Source organism: Dermacentor albipictus, chromosome 7 (assembly GCF_038994185.2).
Source record: "Dermacentor albipictus isolate Rhodes 1998 colony chromosome 7, USDA_Dalb.pri_finalv2, whole genome shotgun sequence".
Lineage (NCBI taxonomy): Eukaryota > Metazoa > Arthropoda > Arachnida > Ixodida > Ixodidae > Dermacentor > Dermacentor albipictus.
Window position 1 is genome coordinate 122,838,854 of NC_091827.1, and position 15,542 is coordinate 122,854,395.

General features: G+C 48.4%; 1 protein-coding gene across 14 annotated transcripts in view; it reads left to right on the forward strand.

Moving 5' to 3' along the window:
- The window catches only part of LOC139048142 (uncharacterized), a 401,037-nt gene that overhangs the window by 43,940 nt on the left and 341,555 nt on the right, over nucleotides 1-15,542 (forward strand). For all 14 annotated transcript variants that reach the window (XR_011507573.1, XR_011507572.1, XR_011507571.1 and 11 more), the window contains exon 2: nucleotides 8,644-8,755. Coding sequence is in view for 9 of the 14 variants with exons in the window: in XM_070522653.1 (XP_070378754.1) it covers nucleotides 8,644-8,755 (112 nt within the window). In the remaining 5 variants the exon portion in view is untranslated. The remainder of the gene's footprint in view (nucleotides 1-8,643; nucleotides 8,756-15,542) is intronic.

Below are 15,542 nucleotides of genomic sequence, written 5' to 3' on the forward strand. Positions count from 1 at the left end.
GCTCAGCAGGCTCCGTAATCGGCATTTCATCGCTACTCATCATACGTCACGTTTTTGTGCTGGTGTGCTATGACGTCAATATTTTCGTTCCTCCTCTGTGACGTAGTAGCTGCCGCGCTAGCGATGGGTCTCGACTACGAGAAGGAGTTTTTAATGACTTTTTGGAGCTGAATTAAAATTATTTTGAAATGTTTGCAGCGTCCGATACCTCCTTCTGGGTGTCCTTGCATACGGAAGCAGCCTACAACATTCTTTTTATAGCCTCAAAATTTGGTGTCCCAACCCCTTTAATATCGTGTTTGTAAAACTGAGCGCAATATAACTATGAACTCAAGATATCCGCTAATGTTTTAGTATCGAAATTGCTGGATGGCGATATATATACGCCTATGAGAGTAAACGAGAGTTTGTTCTTTTTAACTGTGCTGCATACATATTGATTGTCGTCGTGGGGCGCAGTTGGTTGCAAAACATAAGTGAATTCACGACGAACAAAAACGATGATTTTGCTGCATACACCATTTGTTGATGACATGATCAATTCGTACCCTGACAGTCTGATTGGTTTCGACAAATTGGGCTCACAAATGACGATGTGTGGAAACACATTGGTGTACGCAAACTGACGAAAATCTGAAATTCGTGATTTTAGCCCTCTGGCGTTCCACTGGATGACGGACGCTGCTTTGACTTCTTTTCGGAAGGCTGGGGTATGGGTAGCCATCTTTATAGTTGAGGGATTCAAGCACTGGGCTTAAAGCGTCCAGCGCTTTAAGTGCGCTTCGAGCAGACGGCGTCCCCATGTCCAATAAAATCGCTCGGATGGCCTCCATGAGGGAACGTAGCACCGAGATGACTTGACGATCTGTTTTAGGTGAGTCCTCCATGGCCGGAGAAGGCTCTGGTGGGGCCGCGGCCTTCTCAGGTTCCTTAGCAAGGAAGCGGCTCGGTAGCGTAGGCTGTTCCTCTAAAGAGTCTTATCTGATTCCCTCGTGGAAGTGGTGGGCTCTTTCGCCGTGCTACTAAGTGGTACCGTAGTGGAGTGGGTGCTATCGCTTCGCGCATGCGCCTTCTTTGAAGACGTACGATGGTGCCGATGTCGACGCCGACGCTGGACTACTTCGGCTGCCTCCCTGTGGGGCGAATTGTCTCTGGCCATTAGCTTCAGAACCACGCGCTCCCTCTTGGTGCGGCGATAGTCTTTCGACGAGGCTGCGCGAGGGCCGCTACACTTGGCGCACTTCAGAACTGTGGCATCGCAGGTCTCTTCTGCATGAGGTTCAGCGCAACGGGGACACAGTAGTGAGTTGGGACACATGCCCTTGACGTGTCCGAGCCTGAAGCAGTGATGGCATTGAAGCGGCTTCTGGATGAATGGTTGAACCGGATGTCGAAAATGTCCGACTTTAACGTGGGATGGTATACAATCCCCCTTGAAAATTACTTTTACGCAGCGCGTATTCCCCAGGGGGCGCACTTGCGTAATGATCGTGCCCTCGTTTGCCGGCTTGATGAGGCTAGGTAAATCATCATTGGCAATGGCAATGTCAATGTCGTAAATTACACTGGCTATGGATGTGCCGTTGGTCGGGATGAAAGAGCGCATTTTGATTCCGCCTAGCTCCGTGTTTTCTTGAAGTTTTCCAAGAGCACTCGCGTTGTGCACGTCTATGGTAAGTATATTCTTGCGTGGATTTATTCTGATGTATTTAATTTGATCCGGCACGGCACATTCCAGAATAATATATAGGGCTTGCTCGTTCAGCAACCATAGGTTGCTTGACGGTTCTTCCAGCATAAAGGTGATGACGTGTGGCCAGCGCGCAGGCCTTGACATCATAGTCGTTGCATTCGCAGGAGTTGACGGCGTTGTGTTGGCGATCTTTCTCTTCGCCCTCTTACTCCGGACGGGTATGAAGCCGTCGTCGGATGAGTCGTCTTCCGACATAGAGTACAGCTCGGTGTCCTCGGTGTCACTGGGGGAGCCCACTCGCTTCCTTGCGGTTGACGGCCGTGGTGACTTCTGGCCAGGCGGGCCTCTGGCATGCTCCGCGTCCATGGCTGCAAGACGGGGAGGCGAGGCACCCCGGAAGGCGAAGATTTCACCAAAAATTCACAGAGCACAGAAACAAGTGTTCTGTAAAGAAGACACTTCATCATCTTCTACAGGAATGCGTCACAGATGGTTGGCTGGTGGGATCGAACCTCTGCCTTCCAGCACAGCAGCCCAATGCTGTAACCGTTTGCCAAGATCGCCAGCACGCTTCTGTCGGGCTCGAGCCTCCCCCCCATCGAAACGCGTGGCGCGTGTCACTTTCTCGCACTGCTCCTTCGTGAGACATTGTGTTAGAGCGCACTGCCTTCGGGGTCGCCCCATGTACCGTGATGCCTGGAAAGTGGGGGTAGTCATCATCATCATTATCAGCCTAGTTACGCCCACTGCAGGGCAAAGGTCTCTCCCATACTTCTCCCACTACCCGGTCGTGTACTAATTGTGGCCATGTTGTCCCTGCAAACGTCTTAATGTCATCCGCCCACCTAACTTTCTGCCGCCCCCTGCTACGCTTCCCTTCCCTTGGAATCCAGTTCGTAACCCTTAGTGACCATCGGTTATCTTCCCTCCTCATTACATGTCCGGCCCATGCCCATTTCTTTTTCTTGATTTCAACTAAGATGTCGTTTACCCGCGTTTGTTGCCTCACCCAATCTGCTCTTTTCTTATCCCTTAACGTTACACCCATCATTCTTCTTTCCATAGCTCTTTGCGTCGTCCTCAATTTCAGCAGAACCCTTTTCGTAAGCCTCCAGGTTTCTGCCGCATATGTGAGTACTGGTAACACACAGCTGTTATACACTTTCCTTTTAAGGGATAGTAGCAACCTGCTGTTCATGATTTGAGAATGCCTGCCAAACGCACCCCAACCCAGTCTTATTCTTCTGGCTATTTCAGTCTCATGATCCGGATCCGTGGTCACTACCTGCCCTAAGTAGATGTATTCCCTAACCACTTCCAGTGCTTCGCTAGCTATCGTAAACTGCTGTTCTCTTCCGAGACTGTTAAACAATACTTTAGTTTTCTGCAGATTAATTTTCAGACCCACCCTTCTGCTTTGCATCTCCAGGTCAGTGAGCATGCATTGCAATTGGTCTCCTGAGTTACTAAGCAAGTCAATATCATCAGCGAATCTCAAGTTGCTGAGGTATTCTCCATCAACTTTTATGCCCAATTCTTCCCACTCCAGGCCTCTGAATACCTCCTGTAAACATGCTGTGAATAGCATTGGGGATATCGTATCTCCCTGCCTGACGTCTTTCTTTATAGGGATTTTGTTGCTTTCTTTGTGGAGGACTACGTTGGCTGTGGAGCCGCTATAGATATCTTCCAGTATTTTTACATATGGCTCATCTACACCCTGATTCCGTAATGCCTCCATGACTGCTGAGGTTTCGACTGAATCAAACGCTTTCTCGTAATCAATGAAAGCTATATATAAGGGTTGGTTATATTCTGCACATTTCTCTATCACTTGATTGATAGTGTGAATATGGTCTATTGTTGAGTAGCCTTTACGGAATCCTGCCTGGTCCTTTGGTTGACAGAAGTCTAAGGTGTTCCTGATTCTATTTGCGATTACCTTAGTAAATACTTTGTAGGCAACGGACAGTAAGCTGATCGGTCTATAATTTTTCAAGTCTTTGGCGTCCCCTTTCTTATGGATTACGATTATGTTAGCGTTTTTCCAAGATTCCGGTACGCTCGAGGTTATGAGGCAGTGCGTATACAGGGTGGCCAGTTTCTCTAGAACAATCTGACCACCATCCTTCAACAAATCTGCTGTTACCTGATCCTCCCCAGCTGCCTTCCCCCTTTGCATAGCTCTTAAGGCTTTCTTTACTTCTTCTGGCGTTACCTGTGGCATTTCTAATTCCTCTAGGCTATTCTCTCTTCCACTATCGTAATGGGTGCCACTGGTACTGTATAAATCTCTATAGAACTCCTCAGCCACTTGAACTATCTCATCCATATTAGTAACGATATTGCCGGCTTTGTCTCTTAACGCACACATCTGATTCTTGCCTATTCCTAGTTTCTTCTTCACTGTTTTTGGGCTTCCTCCGTTCCTGAGAGCCTGTTCAATTCTATCCATATTATAGTTCCTGATGTCCGCTGTCTTACGCTTGTTGATTAACTTAGAAAGCTCTGCCAGTTCTATTCTAGCTGTAGGGTTAGAGGCTTTCATACATTGGCGTTTCTTGATCAGATCTTTCGTCTCTTGCGATAGCTTACTCGTTTCCTGTCTAACAGCGCTACCACCGACTTCTATTGCGCACTCCTTAATGATGCCCATGAGATTGTCGTTCATTGCTTCAACACTAAGGTCCTCTTCCTGAGTTAAAGCCGAATACCTGTTCTGTAGCTTGATCCGGAATTCCTCTAGTTTCCCTCTTACCGCTAACTCATTGATTGGCTTCTTGTGTACCAGTTTCTTCCGTTCCCTCCTCAAGTCTTGGCTAATTCGAGTTCTTACCATCCTATGGTCACTGCCGCGTACCTTGCCGAGCACGTCTACATCTTGTGAGATGCCAGGGTTCGCGCAGAGTATGAAGTCGATTTCATTTCTAGTCTCACCATTCGGGCTCCGCCACGTCCACTTTCGACTAACCCGCTTGCGGAAAAAGGTATTCATTATCCGCATATTATTCTGTTCTGCAAACTCTACTAATAATTCTCCTCTGCTATTCCTAGAGCCTATGCCATATCCCCTATGAAAATGTTCATTGCCTTTATGTTTCCTTTATGTTTCCTTCTTGTGCCCTATGTGACCTTTATGATTCTTTGTCCTTTATGTGACCTCCGGGACGCCAACTTTGTGTGTACCACATGTTTACTCATCCTAACGTATACCTCGAGGAAGTGACCTTTATTATGCCTCTAGGATGTGTCCTTTATGTTTACGGCAGGATGTTAACTGGGTGCGTACTATGTGTTACCTGAGTGTACACTTGAGTGCACATGTAGGTGACATAGAGTGCACATAACAACTGTATGTACATATAATACAGGCAGATATATCTGTACTTTGTGACAGCCGTTGATACACTCTGCAGAGTCATTGTAAGTACTAAATCTTGATTTATCCTTTCCTTTGCCCGCAAGAAAACAACCCTTATTATAATTATTGTAGTATGTGCCCTTTGTGTTTACGGCGGGATGTTACCTAGGTGTGCACTTCAGTGCACACGTAGGTAATATAGAGCATTAATCTATATATGGTGCATGCACTTGAGTGCACATGTAGGTAACAGAATGTGCGCAGTAAGCGTTTATTGCGAATAGTACAGTTAGAGCTATCTGTACTGTATGTTAACAGTCACTAGGGTTTAATTTTCTCTCGCAAACGCAACAAATTTAATTAAAATGGGCCCAATAGTTATCTCAGACGAGCGTTTCTGGAGGTGGCATCTGAGTTGGACCCGAGCTGAAGCTTCGCCTTAAGCGGGCCTTTCAGACAGGTCTGGTTATTTCGAGCTGGCAAGCGCAGTGCACACAATGCGAGGTAACGATCGTGCCTGCCACCCGCCGTGGTTGCTCAGTGACTATGGTGTTGGGCTGCTGAGCACGAGGTCGCGGGATCGAATCCCAGCCACGGCGGCCGCATTTCGATGGGGGCGAAATGCGAAAACACCCGTGTACTTAGATTTAAGTGCACGTTATGAAGAACCCCAGGTGGTCGAAATTTCCGGCGCCCTCCACTACGGCGTGCCTCATAATCAGAAAGTGCTTTTGGCACGTAAAACCCCATAATTTAGTTCTTTTTATCGTGCCTGCCAAGTGTTACATCACTACACGCCAGGGAAAGACCTTACATCTTAAGGCAAGCGTTGTTCGCCCTGCTCCTCTCGGGAGCAGCCGATGCGAACGCGCGCGTGCGTACACGGCGGCAGTGCGGGGACGTCGCTGCTATTGGCAGGCGACTTTTACAATAATTCGAGGCAGCATCTGTTTAATTTGTTGCTTCTATAGACGAATTAAAGTTTAGGGAACCAATAAAAACCATACAAACCAAATTAGGGCGTGTTTTTTTGTTTTACTTCGTACTGCGGCAAGAAAGATGTACTTCCGTTTCCTCTGCTCCTGTCCACGTCGTGCAGTCGCACGCGCAGAGCACGAAACTATGGCATTTTCTGCTGTGTTCCAGCGGCGGCGATGGTGCTGTCATCCTCTCGCGTCAGGCTCAGTTCTCGTGACTGTGGCACTGACTTATAACGCAACAGGTGTTCTCGTGCACACCTCAAAATCGTGCGCTGCTCTAAACGAGACAAACGCAACAACTCGCACTAGAGAACGTCACTGGAAGGGCGCTACTCAGCCAAAACGAGCGCGAGAAAAAAAGAAAATGATGGCGGGGCCCGCGACGCATTCGTCCCGTGATCTTCCGGCTCCGGTGTGGAAGAACGCAGGGATGTAATTGCGGAGGCTAAACGGGGCAAGTGGAGAGCGTGTCTATGTTTGCGATGAAGCTCCCCTCCTGAAATCATGGGTTTGGCGGCACTTCAAATATTTATATATTTGCTAATAACTAATTTGAAAAGCAATCTTGCGGTAGGACACTCCTTAGAGGACGCGTAACAACTTCCAGCATATAACCAAAATTTGCTGTGTGGCCTGCCCTTGAACTGGTAGATCAACAATTCTGTTGGCCTAACAAAACATTTGCATAAATGAGACTAATCTAAAGGTTAGTCTGTGATTCGCAATTTACACCTGTTTGCGTTCCTGCTCAACTGTGGTATGCACAAGAACGTTAGTCGTGAGCAGCAGCAGATGTTTTGATGACTAAACGGGAGGACTTCGTCATTCTCTTCTTAGCGCACATGGTGGTCGCATTCTCGGCAATGCGAGCTTTTTTTTATGTGAGCTGTTTTTTTTTATTCCCATAGAGGAGCATCTCAAGTACACGCGTTGACCAAATCAAGTATCAAAGACCAGCTTTTTACCATACATTGACCTTCAACCAGCTGGTCAAAAATATTTTCCGCTTACTCTATCTCGCTTAGTTTTTAGACGAACTGTTCAATATTTCATCTGGTGGGTATTCGAGCAATATAATGTAGAAATAAAGCAATAACAATGATCTAGGCCAAGCCTTTCTTGTCCGTTAAAGGGTTAAAGGAGATCAGCTATTTTTACAGCTGGAAGCGACTGCCATTTTGCGGGCGCAGAATGACATAGATTGGATGCGCAGCCGATGCGTATCACGCTACTACGTTAACATCAAAGTGCCTTGCGTTTATTTGGAATTCTTTTCCAACCACATTGGCATGGAATGGCTACAAGGTAATTTTGTTCTCGGTGGCACATAAATGATCAGTTATTATGTGTTTGTGTCAAAAATGAAGTTCTTGCAGGGCCACCTACGGGAAAGAAATCATGCAAAGGTCACCGAAGGTAATTACCAATGTAAGCGAAATGCTTTCTTATCCCGCGGAATGGTCCATGGATCAGTGGTGAAGTAGCAAGTAGCACCACGGGTGAAGCAGCTACTCTCTGAAGACGTCCTACGCAGGCTTTAACGTAAATCCGCACTAACATATAACGTGACTCTTTTCCCAAAAACAAGCACTGAATGTAGCCACCTTCCTTCCTCCATTGCACGTGCACAACGATTCGAGATCGCCTTGGAAAATGCTATGTAACGCCTGATCTGTTATTTCACTAAACACGTTTGTAAGCACCCCACTTTTTGTGTATTGCCTTCGCGCCCTGAAATTATTCATTATAAACAAATAAATGAATAAATAAGGATTTTTTGATGATACATGCACGAACTCAGTGTGATTTTTGTGCAAGTAACATCAAATGGCTCAGTGCCGCAATCAGTTTTGTCAATTTATTTCTGCCTAGTTGATCGATACTGAACGAGCGAATTCATAACAGCCAATTGCGTGTACCGTAGCGAAAGAGTCATGAACGATCGAAGTAGCTGTTGGTGCGGCAGTCTCAGAGGGTTGCTGACGACCTGCTTCTCACGGCTGACTTGCCGGTGAGCACCCCATTGACACAGTGATGTCATCAAGCCTTTTTGCCATGTAGACGACGTCCCTCTATTGACTCTTCGCTGAGGTTTCATTCCGGCGGTATGTTGTACGCCGCCGCAATCGTCGATGAGCCACCGCAAGCTAAGCAGGGAGAGGCACATCAGCTGGAGACGCCAGCAGCACTCTGCTCAGCCCCGGCTTTCCTGAGTAACGCCGTCCTGACGTCAGAGTCACTCGGAGCCACTCGGAAACGCTGTGAAACACTCATCCCGCAGTGACCTTTCCCTCTGCTGGCTCGCTTCTACCGAGACACTTTCAACAATCTCTGCGCTCTCCGCCCTCTTTGATGGTTAGCTACGAAAAACATGTCACGGTATGGAAAGCGATTCGTCATAAAGATAAGGATAAAGGGGGCCTCCTGTACACACGAACGTTTGATTAGGCTACTGTAAGAGAACAAAATGCTCTCACTGCCCGTTCGCGTCGGCCGTTGCGTAAATACGACGTCAGGAATAAGATCGGATGGTATATATTTTGTTTCTCTTGGTGGCTATGCGTTTTGATCGTGCATCGCTGGAGCTGCATGCGCCCGTCCTCGTGCAGGTACACCCGTGGACGTGGTGGACGCCAATGGCAACACGTTCGTGACCATCACCGACGACGGACCCGTCAGCACCGTCGCGCAGCTGCGGCAGGCCGGCGCCGACGACAACTTGTGAGTGCGTGCTGGTTTAGCGGAACTGGATGTGCAGCGTAGAAGCCAGGATATTTTCTAAGCGAAGGAAGGGACGTTGATAGAGCTTGTTTTCATGCCATCTTGTACTCTGTGCCGCATTTCGTATGATTTCTTTTTTTCATATACGTCACACATAGCGTCCTGTTTGGCGATAGCTGGAGCGTAGATTCGCTCACTTTCATGAATGACGGGAAAATAAGTGGCAGCTGTACATAATCCTTACGAAATGCGGTCCCCGGACGACCAGAATCATTAGTTAATCTAAGGGCATAGCACTTCACGTTACTGTTCAGTAAATGGTTGGTGGGCTGGTGGTGAACGCTTTTCCGGTGCTGTCGCTCTTACATTATAATGCGAAAGCCTTTCATCTCTGTTTCAAGGTCGCATCGTGAAGTACAGAAAATCGGAGCGCTCGTGCCACTGCTCGCGCGTTCGTCATTTTCTTCCACATAGATTCATCCACATCGCTGCCACAACGATGCTTCTGATCATGCGAGAAAGGCACAGATAATTACCATTCAGTTAATTGAGGCACTCGAACACACGACCTCTGGTGGGAGTCGAACCCTTGACCTTTGGTGTTGATTAGGGCGAGGTTGATTAAGGTACAGGTAATGAAGGTAGCTTTAAATAATGCACTCGAATCCACGACATTTAATGAGAGAAAAAAGTAATAAGATGTAACAACGCATTCCAATGAGACACTCAAGAAGTGTAATGGCTGTCTCTCGAGCGGGCACGATTTCGCATTCACCCGCTTTCGCTTATGCTAAAGTGACTGTTAATGTTTTAGAGAAGTAGGCTAGCCACAGATCCAACCATGACGCGAAGAGATCGCGGAGCGACGCTCAAATAATGAACAAGAATAGGTAATTATTGAATATGGCGACTCAGTTTTGCGGAAGGCCACAAGATGGAGTAATAGTGGGGAAAGGGAAATAATTGCCACCCACTTGCGAGCTGCGCGAAGCTACGTGCTTCGTGCTAAGCCTGTACCACCACGCTATTCTTCAGTGAGCAATAGAATCTTCGTTTCGCAACAAAACGTCATTGATTAATTCCACAAATTGTTGAGTTTAACACAACAGACACGTAGGACATGAGACACGCCATAGTCGAGGACTCCGGGCGATTATTGTTTCATTCTGACGTACTGCAGTATTTCTGAATTCTGCCTCCAGATGCTTGGAAAGCTGGCGAAATGCGCCTATGTACCATTGCATTAGAAATAATCGTTACACTTTGACGGATGTGGTATTTAAACGTACGTGATGCTTTGTTGATTCTTGCTCATTATGTGGTATTTCCTTATACTTCTGTATTTGTGTTAGCCTGCGTGTATCACTGCAAATGCCATCATGTTTTATACTATTGTAAATGAAGAAGTGTGCTTTGTTTCGTGATGTATTGTTTTTGCACGGTGAAACATCTTAGGACCTTGCAGCTCAGCTCTAGGTGCCCCGTCGAGGCGTGCTCGTGACGCGGTGTCGCAACCGATGGGACTTGGGTGGCGCTTCGCTGCTGCAGATTTGTCGCTTAATTTGACGCTTTCGCATCAAAATAGAAGCAACTCAAACAGACGGGAAACGTTTGCTGCATTAGGCGTAAGAACCCAAGAAGGGTGTACGGGGGGAGCACCTCCACACTCTGGTGGTCTCGGCCTTCATGCTCGCGCTGTTCGCGCGCGCAGCCGGTGCAGCGCCGGTGGCTGCAGCAGCTGCTCGACGGCGGCGGCGGTGACCGGCGGCTGCGCGACGCCTCGGGGCACACGCCGACCCGCTCTACCGACGGACGCTGGCGGCCGTCATCGGCAACAAGTGAGCGCATGTGTGTGAATGACGACAGTATCTACGCTCCTGGGGAGACACTAACGAGGACGAATGAAACAGTTCCAACCGGTGAATATGCTTTTAAAAAGACTATTTTACTTCATTTCGCAGTAAGATTGAATATTTGAACAGACAATGAGGGTCAAAGTTCCGTTTATTGAAATTTGTGCCGAAACCACAGCGCCCGTTCGTCAGTGTGACTCCACGTATTTTGAAATATTTTTTTCGTATTTCAGCCGGTTTGGCGCAGTAACATTTCTCCAGACTTGCACTATCCAGTGTTTGGGTCACTTGAAATACCATTCACTTGACCTTCACTGAAGAAAATTAAAGTAGGCACTAGCTGACGCCACCGAAATACATGACGTCACGGCTAGCTGTTGCACAAGCTGCAGTTTGTTAACTTTATCGAATTAGGCGGAACAGTCCCGAATCTCGAGTAAGAGCACCATGTCCAGGCTTGCGCCAGTCGACACCGCCTTTGTGTCCGACCTTTGCTGTTCTTTTCTACACAATAATACTAAAAAGATTTTCTCATTATATTGCCTGACAACTCGTGCGTGTATTCTTCTTTCTTGCGTTCTGTTCCATTCTCGTAAATATAAACGCGATTTAATTTTTCCGTGGTTCTAGCTCTGTTCTCGGCCCTAACATTTCGCAGTACTTCTATCTGTGTTACACTTGACTAGAAAACTTTATTATGGTTCTGCGAGACGTGCTTAGGGCGTAGCAGGCGTCCCCCACATAGGAAGCGACAGGGAGCACCTCGCGGGCGCTTAGGCAGGCCTGCTGGACGGCCCATTGCTAGGCGGCGAGCAGCGAGCTTCGGAGGGACTTCTCCCACTTGCCCGAGGTAGAATCGGGAAGAGCGTTTCTACACTGCAGAGCACGTGTGCGAGCGTCGCCGTGTCTCCGCATGAGGGGCACGTGTTGCACGCGTCGGGATAGAAAACGTGTAGTATGGCGGGGTTTGGGTACATGTGCCGTCTTTATAGTAAGCGTAGTGTGAAGTTTCGGGTGTGGTGTCGGAAAGGTGCGGCGCCCCACCCAGGTAGAAGGGTTTTGTGATTTCACTGTACCTAGTGAGTGCTTCCCGGTTGTCCTCTAGTTCAAAGAGATGGGGTTGCCCGGGGACGGTGTGGTCGGTAAGCGCGCACGCTGCGTCGTAGGCGAACTCGTTGAGGTTGGGCGGGGTGCCAGGAACCCGAAAAAAATAGGCGCGGGGAACCAGTTAACAGTGTGGTGCTTGCGGGTGCTCGAATCCGCGCTACGGAGGATGCGTAACGCCTGGTCGGAGATGACGCCACGCTCGAAGGCTTTGAAGGCCGGTCTGTAGTCGCTGCAGATTCTTTTCTTTTTGTCGTCGAACACGGCCAGCGCTAGGGCTACTTGGTCCGCCACCTCGGGGTCTCGGGTGAGGATCGTGGCGGAGTCCAGTCGGTTGCGTGGATGTGACAGAGCCAAAGGCTTGGTTTTTGCTGTTGATGGCGGCGTCTACGAACGTGACGTCGTCCGCTTTCACGTCTATGCGCTGGAGAAGGGTGGTCGCCCGGGCAAGGCGCCTACTCTGTTGTGGTAAGGATGTACGTTTCGCAGAGCGATGGCGATCAGGTCTCGGCTCTAGCGGAAAACCACGTCAGCTTCGTTGGATCCCTGGTCGTCGAGAAAAAGCCGAGCTCGCGCAGACTGTGGTGGCCCGCCTTGGTGGTCGTGAGTCGGACCACCTTTGTTCGCTCCTGAGCCTCGGCGATCTCTTCTAGCGGGCTGTGCACGCCGAGCTCGAGGAGTTTCTCCGTATTTGTATCCACGTTCCAGATCTGCACCGCATTTTCTGTTCTAAATTATTACATGGAAGAACAAAATATATTTTCAATCCATGTTGTACGTACAGAATGGCGGCTCCCGGCACTGACAGTGTCGCTGCTCGCCAGTAACCTCCCCATACCAGCACCCTGCCTCACCTTCGTTCACTTCAGATTCAAGAGGGGGAGCTGTGGGCAAACTGGTCCGACATGTTTAAAGAGGAAAAGAACTACGACTTCAGATGGGACTTCAGACGAAGAAGTGAACAGGACGAGCGTAAGCTACCGTGAGCCGAAATGTTAGTTACACTGTGAGCCGCGATGTATGTGCTGAGAAGTATGGCACACGTGAAGAAATCATACAGAAATTCTGAGAATTGTCTACAAATGCGTAAGCGCTCTTTGGCTCGGTTGTTACTTAGCTTTTTCTTTTGTTTCGCAAAGTTCAAGTTCGCCCACCCCCAAATCCCAAGTTGGCCCACCCCCAAATTTCAGTTCGCCCACCCCAAACATAAAGTTGGCCCACCCCTACTATTGCCTTACCCAAGCATTCTCTACGGAGCCTTATGTATCCTTATAGGCAACGTGTCATGCTTATCAGGTTGCGGACACGATATGCCAACAAGATTACCGGGTGGGGGCTACTCGCCAAAGAACGCATTGAAACTTTGTAGAAGACGTGATAAGTGAGTGAATGAGTGAAAGAACTTTATTGGAGGTCTCGCGAGTCATTCACATTTTCCACATGACCTATGCAACCATGAAGACGCTTGCCCTTCTGAATATCGGTTGAGACGACATTTACCCTTTGAAAAGGTCCTCCTTCCTGAACGTGCTTTAAACGTTCTTTCTGACAGGCACCTCCATGTCACGTACAGCTTTGTGGAAGACCCCTCTTCATCGTTAGTTTTGCATGGTGAGACACCGATGCCAAACCCACCAGTCATACCTTGAAAATGTAAACTATTGGAATTGTATTATTTACCATTCTATAGTCACCAGTGTTATCCATTTTATGGGTAACGAATGTGAGCCCGAGCCCCCGTAGCCTTTGGTAAATTACCCGAAGGCATACAGATGGGCTTGCGATAATTACATGCACTTTCGCATATTTACACTCTACGTTGAAATGTACTTTACTTATTACACATCTATAAATATCTTGCCGACCCGCCATCGTTGCTTAGTGGCTATGCTGTTAGGCTGCTGAGCACGAGGTCGCGGGATCGAATCCCGGCCACGGCGGCCGCATTTCGATGGGGGCGAAATGCGAAAACACCGGTGTACTTAGATTTAGATGCACGTTAAAGAACCCCAGGTAATCGGAACTTCCGGAGTCCTCCACTACGACGTGCCTCATAATCAGAAAGTGGGTTCGGCACGTGAAACCCCATAATTCAATAAATATCTAGCCCTCTTATTGTTTCAAATACTATGACCACATTGTTTTAGCCTAGCTTTTACAGCAATAATAATGTGAATAATATTATTTGCCGACTTCCACCGTTTTGAGTCTGTCTGTGAGCCTGTTGACGATATCAATGCCTCCTATAATATACTATGCCTGGAACGTGAGCCGCAAACGCGCTGCCCTTCCCTCGCCTGTACTCTCCTCCTTTTGGTACGGTGGCGAGCGCCTCTCGCGGCCAGCCCTTGTAAACACGCCGGTGGCGCGGCTACCGGGAGCGACGTCGGCAGCCAAGCGGCTGGCGCGTCGTGAGCAGACGACATCGTGCGTTTTCACCGTTACTGCATGCAGACGACGACACACATGTGTCGTTTTTTATCGCTGCGACGAGATGAAAAATTGCTGAATAAAGTAAACTTCACTTTCTTGAAACTCTTTTTATTGGAAACTGAGCCACAGGCGAATGGTGGTAAGTTCGTCTGCTAAACCCGTCAGCTTTGCCTTCGTTCGCGTAATGCTTGCTCGCCGTCTGTTACTGCAGAGACGGTATTTTTATTTCAGTACCATCAGAGCCTAACATATGTTACAGAGCCGGTGGGTGCTTACTGTATGTGTGTGTCCGCCTTACTAACTTTTCGTGATTTACACGCGCAGCGATGCGTTGCTGTTTTGTACCAGGCTGCCCGTCAAGTTGGGGACGGAAGCAACCGGGGGTGTCTTTCCACGAGGTGCCAGCGGAAAACGGTTTGCGTACAGAGTGGCTGAGAGCTATATCAAGAGACGCTTTGCCGATCATTACTATCTCGGACTGGTCTGTTGTGTGTAGCCTCCACTTCCGTGCTACGGATTTCAAGGCGAACTTCACGAAGCGACTTCTGAAACCCGGTACGGTACCCAGTGTGTTCGCTGAACAGACACCGTGCCTTGCGCAAACTGATAGCACGACAGTGTCCGGTGCGTTCGGCGAACGGACACGGTGCCTCGCACAAAGCGAGGGTGGGACGGAACCTCAAGGCAGGACGCGAAAACGTAAGCGTGCCCCTTCGAGTGCTTCGTTGCCTTGCGAACCACCGGAATGCGCAAATGAAGGAAATGAAGGACCAGCCACGCCTCCAGGGCACGAAAGTAACGAGAGCAACACTGAAGGAACCGAGCCAACGCGCCATGCCATTCAACTTCAGCGAGAGGAAACCACGATGAATGATCTAACAGCCGAGAATTCCGATAGCTTGAATGCACCACGTACAGGGATGGTGCATGCTAAACGCTCGTACAAGACACAGACACCATTGAAGCTGTATTCCTCGACGTATTTTGTCCTACCCCGAATCAATAATGTATACAGGCGCTGTGTATATGTTCTACCTTTCGATCATGTCTTCTTCACCACGGGCTTAAGCGCGCTATTATTCGAGTAAATATAATTCCTGGCACCTTAGGAAACGGAACAGCGCGAAGCACATGCTTCAGGCTCTTAAATATTTAAATCGCTTTATCCAGAAGCCTCCTACATAAGGCTGATATTCCTCTCCACGCCATTAGCATTGTCAATCGACGCACGTATGGTGACCTATCTTCCCTGTAACAAGGCAGCCAATCCAGCGCTTACCGATCTGGATAGAGTGCTCGTGAAAAAACACAGCATCAGAATTTATCAACGACCTTTTTTTTTTTTCATGGCCGCTCTTAAACGGGCAGCCGCACGTAAAAAAGAAAGCGAAAAAAGG